Source organism: Chelonia mydas, chromosome 19 (assembly GCF_015237465.2).
Source record: "Chelonia mydas isolate rCheMyd1 chromosome 19, rCheMyd1.pri.v2, whole genome shotgun sequence".
NCBI classification, from domain to species: Eukaryota; Metazoa; Chordata; order Testudines; family Cheloniidae; genus Chelonia; species Chelonia mydas.
The window spans coordinates 6616931-6625954 of NC_051259.2; the positions used below are offsets into that span (position 1 = coordinate 6616931).

Sequence of the window (9024 nt, forward strand, 5' to 3'; positions counted from 1 at the left end):
TGACTCTTTCTCTCCCATCCAGACAAAGGGGAGCGAAGTCGTGAAGCTTCACTTTCAGCCCCTCTCCACCAGACCTGCACGTTCAGTTGCTGAAGACAGCAGAGGAACCGCAAAGCTATTGTCTTGGCTTGTTACATCAAATGTGAAGCCACAGGTATGAACAGGCTGTGCTGGGCAGGGGGAGGGGAAGACAGGAAGCTGAATCTGTGGCAGAGGAGTCTGAAGAGGGGGTTGTTGCTTGGGTGCAGGGCAGTTAGCCCGGGCGCAGCACAGAGCCATTTCCAACTACACTTGTAACAGCACTAATGAGCCATCTCCAGCCTCATCCCAGCGCAAGCTCTGGCAGCTTGCATTCCTCATGCTGGTAATGCAACTGCAGCGTGTCGGAATTGACTGCACCGTGCATGAGGATCTCAGGATATCCTGGGCTGGCACTCTGTCCCTGGAGAGAACCCCTCTAGGAGAGCATAGTGCAAAGCGATGGGGGGAAATCTAAGACACTCAGAAGAGACAGGACAAGAGCAAATGGTTAAACCTCTTCAGTTCAGCTCTCTTACCCAGCAGAGGTGCTAACCTGGAGCTCTGGCCGGATTCCAGCCAATATAAATACATTCTGCAGCCCTAATTTCCCCTGCAGGTGTGACAAGGTCTTGACTTCCTGTCCTAAAGTATTGTGTAATGTTGCTATGGTTTTTCAAACCACTGCCTGAAGTCCTGGCTCCACCCCAAAGATGGCTGCATTTCTGTGGTGGTCGGAGTGCCCCTCTCTTGGATATGGTTTGCAAAGGGCTTTTGGCGCTTTCAGAATGAAAGGTGCTGTAAAAACAGCTGATACCAATTCATCATTATTATTTTTATTGCTGGTCAAAAAATGAAACAGCAGTTTTGCAAAAATTTCAAGTTTTCCGTATGTTTTTCTGTTTTGTTTTTGGAAGGGTTTGAAATGGACCCATTTTTTCAGAACTTGTCCTGCTTTTTTTAAAGTGGAAACCATTATGGAAAATGCCAGCAAAATGGTGATCAACATTTTTTATTTACTGATAACAATTTTGAGAAAACCTGTCACAACTTGGCTTTCACAGAAAACTAAAAACGTCGCTAACATTGACAATTTTTTTGGCAAAAGATTTAAAAAAAAAACCCAATATTTTAATTAAAAAAAACAACCTTATTGTATTAAAAATTTCAACTGGCTCTAATAATTATTCAGTCCAGGAAATCTTCCTTTATTTCTGTTGAATTTTGTGAGTATGATGATCATTTAATGGGATCCTTTAGTGCAACTCGGAGCTCTTGGTTCTAACAGAGGTAATGTGCGGTTATGTTTTGAGCTGGGAGCTTGGAGTCAGGACTCCTGGTTTCAAATCCTGGCTCTGGGAAGAGAGCGTAGTTTAATGGTTTGAGAAGAAGACCAGCTCCTAGATTCTCTTCCCAGCTCTGTTACTAGTTTGCTGCCTGTCTTTAGAGCAAGTCATGCCCTATCTCTGTACCTCATTTTCCCCATATCTAAAATAGGCAGAGTGGTACTGACCAATCTCAGCTGGTTTGAATAGAATTTGAAAAGTGCTCTGAGATCCTTGAATGAGTGCAAATTAATTTATTATCCATTGTGATCATAAAAACTAATGACAGGTTTCAGAGTAGCAGCCGCGTTAGTCTGTATTCGCAAAAAGAAAAGGAGGACTTGTGGCACCTTAGAGACTAACAAATTTATTTGAGTATAAGCTTTCATGAGCTACAGCTCACTTCATCAGATGAAGTAAAAACTGTAATGTTTGTAAAAACTAATGTTCCCCTGAAAATGACCCTCCCCGAGGAGATTCTAGACACGCCCGTAAAAAGTTCCAGGGGAAAACTGCAAGTGTCTTCAGGGATGATCGCACAAGGAGACAGCGAGAAGGTGAAACGTGGAGCACAACCTACATGCCTATTTGCACGTAAACGAGGAAAGGCACCTGGCTAGGCAGGGCTGCTCATAGGTTCACTGTGCAGTGGGCGCCTGCCTCATCTGAGGCCTCAGCTAAACCGAGTGGAAACAACAACACGCAGCGGAAGTGAGAGCGACAAACCCAACGTTCTCAGCGCTCGTTAGAAGGCTACCCAAAACAGCGACGTGGAAGGGGAGCGGGCGAGGGCACAAAACCACTCGCCAGCACGGTCAAGGATGGATAGACTGAGTGGCCCGCATTGGAAGAGACGGCTGGTCAGAGGCTGAGAGTCAAGGCACTTCTCCCTCATTGTGTGTTTCCACCTGACCTGTGTTTTTCTGTCTGTGGGTGGGTGGGTCTGAGCAAGGAGGCCCCGTTTGTCAGTGTCCCAGATCATATATGTCTGCAGGTCGAGGGGAGCTGACTGTGCGTGTGTCCCTGACCCTGATCTGGGGATGGAGCCAGGCTGACTGTGTGTGAGAGACAGAAGGAAACAAAGACACCTTTGCAGACGCCGTCTTTTATTTCTGCACAGAAACTTTTTTCTTGAGTTTTCTGCAGTAGTGAATGGGACCCAGCAGTGTAATACGCATCACAGATGCTTTGGAGCAATAACCTTCCCCTCCCCCGTCCCCGCCCAGCTGAGCCATGAGGCTCACATGCTGGGGAGAATTCACCCAGCTGCTCACCAAACCCTGCCCCCTCTCTGCAAGTACCTGCCACTGCAGCCCGTGCACCTCTGGCCCCGCAGCACGAGCATTTCAGCTCAGGGAGGTGTGACTCGGGGGTTAATGTAAATGCATAGCACAGACCCGTAGTTACAGACGCTGCTTCCTAAGCTAGGACAGAGCTGGCTGAGGAGGGACTGGCCCCTGGCCAGAGCTATGGCACTGAAGGGTGAGGATGTGGCTACTGCAGGGCATAAGAACCTTATCTGGTGGGCAGGGTGGGAGCTCAGCCCCTTAGCTTTCCCTCTGTGTGGGCAGCACTGGTTCTACAGAGCACACCCACCCGTCTTTGCAAGGCAGGCCCAGAAGTGTCCCCATGGCTGCTGCAGGGACTGAAACCAGTCACAGGCTCCAGTTCCTCAAGGGGCAGTGCTGAGCTCCTCCTGGGCCTGCGGGGCTCAGCACTGCATTGACTTGGCAGGTCTCTGCACCTCTCCATGCAGCGCGTTCGCCCGGCCTCAGTTCGGTCAGGTTTGGTTTCTAGCTGGCTGCTGTATCCAGCGTGGGACGCTGCAGGGACTGACCAGAGGCGGCTGTGAATGGCAGGGGAGGGTCGGGCGGCAGGCTGTGGCATCTGACAGGAGGCAGCAGCCCTGCTTGCCCACCGACCTGCAACACCAGTCATCAGGGAGGGGGGAATGCGCTGTACACTCACCACCTGCCTCAGCTTCCATAACTGGGCTGACCACTACGCTGGCCTGTACATAACCCGACCCACCAGCTCAGGACCCGAGCCTTCAGCCTGAGTTTCTAGGTATGCGCACGCCCATTGGCCAGGTTTGGGGCCCGGAGAGCGGTCCCTGCTAATGCTCCCCCTGACGTGGATGGGCTGTGAAGAGGTGCCCTGCCCAAACAGCCCTGGGCAGGAGGCCAGGGCCCTCAGCAGAGGGAGAAGCGCCGGGAGTTGATGTTCATGCGTGTGACGCCAATGTGCTTGAGTGGCGTGGAGAGCAAGAAGGCGGCCTTGGGAGGAATGTTGCAGAGCAGGTCTGTGTCCTCCTCACAGCCCTCCAGGCCGAAGGTGGCATTGTCCAGCATCTCCTTGTGCTGGTGGCACACCTGCTCCACCTTCAGCTGGTGAATCTGCCCCCGCAGCCGCATCAGCTGCCGTGCCAGCTGGTGATCCACAGCCTGCATCTCCTGCTGTGCAGAGGAGGGAAAGGGGAGCCTTTAGGGGGCCAGCTGGAGCACAGGTCACCCCTGTCACTGAGCCAGAGAGCAGCCCTAATGCAGAGCCGCGCAGACAGAGCCGCAGATGTGCGGAGACACAAAGACAGAGGTACAGACGCATGAGGTATGTCAAGTGGCAGTCTGCGGCAACGAGTCTCAAAGGCCGGGTCAACGCCGCCAGGCTTGCAAGGATCGAGCCGCCGTGCTAAAATTAGCTGTGTAGAAGTTGTGACACAGGCTGGAGCTCAGGCTTTGAAGCCTAGGGAGGGGGTGGGCTGAAGAGCCCAAGCTCCAGCCCAAGCTGCAGTAGCTACACGGCTGGTTTTAGCGCGGTAGCCTGAGCCGTGTGACTGGGGCTCTGAGAGTCACTGCTGCAGGCTGACGTTGGCTGTGTAGACATTCCTAAGACTGCCAGAGACAACCCTGAGACATACGACACACAGAGACACACAGACAGACAGAGACACACAGCGCCAAAGACAACCCCGAGACATGCCAACACACAGAGACGCACCGCCAGAGACAACCCTAAGACATGCGGTCACCCAGAGAACCATGGACAGAGATAGAGACATGGACACATGGAGCCACACTGCCAGAGGCAACCCCGAGACATACGACACACAGAGACACACAGACAGACAGAGACACACAGCGCCAGAGACAACCCTGAGACATGCGGTCACCCAGAGAACCATGGACAGAGATAGAGACATGGACACATGGAGCCACACTGCCAGAGGCAACCCCGAGACATGCAAACACACAGAGACACCCAGACAGAGACAGGAAGACACATGGTGGAGACACACTGCAGAGACAAACACACAGAGACACGCGAACACACAGAGACACGCAGACACCCAGCAACAGATGGACAGAAAGACACACAGACAGAGACAACAAGGAGTCCGGTGGCACCTTAAAGACTAACAGATTTATTTGAGCACAAGCTTTCGTGGGTAAAAACCTCACTTCTTCAGATGTATGGAGTGAAAGACAGAGACAGAGGTACAGAGACGCTCATGGACAGAGAGAGACATGCAGATGGACGCACAAATATACAGAGATGCATAGACAGACACCCACAGAGATATCTGGGCAGAGATAGAGACACACAGAGATGTACAGACACAGACACACAAACGCAGAGGCACAAACATACTGAAACATGCAGACAACCAGAAAGACAGACGTGTGCGAGCACTTACAGACTTGTGGACCAAGCTGGGGACAAACATACAAATACACAGTTGCACTGATGCAGACACACACACATACACACACACACACATACACACAGGCCGTGTCTACACCAAGCAAAGAAGCGTTGCAACAAATGGGGCCTGGAACACTTTGAGCTGGCAGAACATGTGCAGCCCCCCACGTCCACACATCCGAGCTGCCCAGACCTTTCACAAGCATTGACTGTAATGGTTGGTTGCAACCCCAGGAGTGAGGTGTTTCCTTTGGGTCAAGCCGAGCCGGTGTTGGCTACAACGGCTTCCCCCGAGCATGGAGAGGAAGCCATGACCCTTGCAGCTGCCCGAGGTCAGCTGGCCCCCCAAACTCCCGCAGTGCCGCACGCTTGGAAACCTGTGATGCCCTCACTCCTACAACAGGGCACTAGGGAACAGGTGCTCCAGGAGTCCCAGAATGCACTGGGCCAGCCACAGCTGTGAGAGGTGATGCTTTGCGCACCAGAATGGTTCAGGGAGGAACCATGTTGCCATGTATCCGCACCGACCCACTGCAAGGGTAAAGCAATCAGCCCTTCCAGGCAGGGGGGTCCCCCTGCAGCGCACCTGCAGAGAGACAGCTCACACACACACACAAATGCTCAAAGACAATGTCAATCGAGGCCTATAAACACCAGAGTTAGGGAGATAGGTAGGCACCGAAATGGGCACGTTGGCATCAAAACGGCTCATTTGTACATGGACAAGACAATGCCAAGCACCAGCCGGGATTCCTGGGGCACTAACCTGGGGAATGAGCCCCGCTCGAGGTGCAGAGGGCTGAAGTAAGCAGAGTGATGGAGAACAAACCAGCCTAGTGCCACCTTTAAAATCGACCCCCCCCCCCCCCCCGGGCCATGGATGTGACACCCAAGCCAGGTACAAATTGAATTGCTGAGCACCCAGCCCATGGCAGGGGCTCTCTCCTCCTCCGCAGCATCCTCATACTCCGTCCCCTTTTCCCAGGCGTTCTCTGTCCCATTTCCCTTTAGCCCTGGGGATGTCAAGCTGAGCTCCACAGCCCGGGAGCCCTACTGCTGTGGGGCCTGGGATAATGGTTTAAGATCTCTTGCCGTCTCTGTCCCTTGCTCTTCACCCACAGAGGCCGTGTTCCCAACAGAGCTACCAGGGGGTACTCACCAGCTCCTTCCTGAGCCACTCCAGGGCATCATCCATGGTGGCAAACCCACAGATGCTCCCGGACGGCACTTCGGCTTGAGTCCCCTCCAGAAACACCTCTCCTCCCTGCTCTTCCTTCAGCGAGCTGATGGCTCCCTCCTTGACCCCATTCCTCCAGGACTGGCTCTGCACTCGGGCCTTCCACTCCGAGTAGGAAGGCCTCCTAGTCTGCAGCTTCAGCTTGGCCGTCAGGGCCTTCACGCTGTCCAGGTTCTCCTTGTCCGAGTTCGACTCCTCTTCCCCTAACTCCTTGAACTTCAGGTGGCTGTAGGACATGGCTGTGCTTGCAAGGTGCAAGAGAGAGGAGCGTTTGCCTGTGGCAGAGCTGGCTCGCTCTGTGTGTGTGCGTGTGAGCAGGAGAACTATTTATTTCTGGAATGAACAATAAAGCCTTGGAACTTGATGATGATTATAAATGAGCAGGAACTTTAATTGCCTGGAGGCCTGGGGAGGTGCGTTTTTTTTTAAAAAAATATTATTGTCTCCAGCTGGGAGGAGACACCCTGTTCTTTGAAAGGAAGTTTCACTGGGGACATAAAGGACTGTAGGAGCGAAAAGTAATTTATCCCACAGACATGCCTTCCCTTCCCAGTCTATTATCAGGACAGAAATGAAACTTCTTCTCCACCCAGCTCTGAGATCAAGGGAGGCTGAAAGGTCACTTGAGATTCAAGGCTGCTACAGAGCCATAAAAAATAAAAAAAAAAAACAGAAAAAAGAAAAATAAAAAACTCAGCTCTGTTCAGGGCTTTTCCTGCCCCACCCCCAGGCACTTATACAGCGCCCAGGGCGGATCATACAGTGCTGGGCAGATCATGCAGGAGAGGTTAGAGGAAGGAGAGGTCTGGCATGGAGGGACTGGTGTAGAGTCCCCAAGAAACACTGGAGTTCACTACAGAGGGGGTTTCTGTTCAGAGTCCCTGAGAAACCCCTCGGCCACCTCAGGGAAGAACAGCAAAGGACCCCTGCAGACAGCATGATGCTGTTCTGCACCCTTAGCTACATGGCTGATATCCCATGTGAGACCTGAATGGGCATGTGGCATCTCACAGTATCTCCCCTGCGGGTCACCGTTTGGGCCATGCTGAGTCGGCCACACAACCTTTGTGATACCTTCAGAGGGAAGGCCAAGCTAGGGTGTGTGGGTTTGCTCTGTGCCCTGGGGGGTCTCTCCCCGGGATCCCATCTATAAGGCTCCTAGACCTACAATTCTGCTAATAAATCCCACCATTTGAGGACTCTCATTGGTCACCCGTCTCCCAGCCGTGCTCAAGGCTTCTGGCCAGGTCACTTTAACCAGTAGTCTATTTGCTTCTCCACAGCTGTGCTGCATTTAAGGTGGAACCCAGGGGCCCTGGAGAGAATGGACAATCTAAGGAGATTGCAGTGCAGAGGCAGAATGCAGCATTTCTCACCCCTACGCACACCCCATACAGAAAAACAAGGACCATTCAGCACAGGGTGACAGGTAAAAAATGCCCAGCCTGTGGCAGAGAAGGAAACATGGGGTAGATGGGGAACAGGGAATGTGGTGCTGGGTCTGGGCAGGGGCCCTCGAGGCTTCTGAGTAATAGAGATTGTGGCGCTGGTTGCTGGCAGTGGGCCTGGGGGATTCTGGGTAACAGAGACTGCAGAGCTGGATCTGGGCACGTGCCCTGGGTAACAGAGAAGGTGGCACTGAGGATAGGTAAAGAAGTCTACAGTGTCTGGAGGGGAATCGTTTACTAGTCACGACTCACTGTGCATATTTCTATCAGCCAGCTGTCCCCCCACCCCACTCTCTCTAGGCCTGTCTCTAGCACTCTCTGGCGGGAATGCCCTCAGCCTCCCCAGCTCCCTCCCCAGCTCAGGGATCCTGCTTTGAAGAAGAGAGACTCTGTCCCCTTTCCACAGATTCAATTCTTCAGCCCTCCCAAGGTGCCTGAAGCTAGGAGCCCTGTGCCTCCAATGGGCAGGTTCCCCTTCTCTCCCCCACCCCCCAAATATTGAGGCCCTCTGTCACCCTGGTATCCCCAGAACTTTACTTCCTCCGCTGCCCCATTCTCCCCAGAAGGGACCCCATCATCTCCAGGTGGGATTCTTTCCCCCCTACCCGCCCATCACGACCCTGAGCCTGCGGAAAAGCCCCCTGCAGTGACTCAAAGGCAAAGCTCTTGGGTCCCTGCAGGGCCAAGCCTGGGCTCATTTCATCTGCACAAGCCTCCCACCAGGGAGAAACTAAATCAAAAACTGGAGCCAGGCCACCTTAAACCCGACATCCTCCGTCTCTGCTTCTCGGCCTCACCCACACGGCAGCCTGCTCAGTTCCTGTTGCTGTGTTTCACAACCCCTGCATCAGAACATGCTTATCACCAGCTTCTCAGAAGCAGCAGCTGCCGCTAGGTATTGCATGCCTGCTGCAGAAGCCGCTGTGCCCATCTCTGTGGCGCAGTCTCAGCTGCCAGCATCGGGGCTCCCCTGTTCGCTGGGGCATGGCTTTTCCAGCCAAAGAATTCCTTTGCGGCCCTGATCCCAGCACTAGAGGTTTGGGCTCAAGTTCCCCTTGAGCAGGACCTGCCCCCTCTGCTGACCCAGCTCTCCGAAGGCAGCCTGAGGGTTGCCATTCCAGAAACAGGTAAGGGCAGTGGCCGTTGCTGGGGGCAGATGTTGGGGGGTATTAATCACTTGCTTCCTGCTGCTGCTTATTCCAAAAGAGAAGCCTGTTCCCCAAGATGGGGCAGGCATCCCTGCCTCCCCCCATTCCTTAGGGGCGAAGGGGGTTTGAGCAGGTTCTGTCTAGCA

General features: G+C 53.3%; 1 protein-coding gene across 2 annotated transcripts; it reads right to left on the minus strand.

Annotated features, from left to right (window-relative positions):
* Positions 1 to 1694: 1694 nt before the first annotated feature.
* Positions 1695 to 7570, minus strand: FAM167B (family with sequence similarity 167 member B). Of its 2 annotated transcripts, none has more exons than XM_027829801.3 (2): positions 6205 to 7570; positions 1695 to 3796 (listed from the first exon to the last, which is right to left on the minus strand). In XM_027829801.3, exons 1-2 carry the CDS (start codon positions 6517 to 6519, stop codon positions 3536 to 3538), a joined length of 576 nt encoding a protein of 191 aa, XP_027685602.2. In that variant the 5' UTR covers positions 6520 to 7570; the 3' UTR covers positions 1695 to 3535. The 2 variants fall into 2 exon arrangements, with proteins under 2 accessions (XP_027685602.2, XP_007067629.2); XM_007067567.4 differs by having other exon boundaries at positions 1695 to 3799.
* Between the last annotated feature and the right edge of the window lie 1454 nt (positions 7571 to 9024).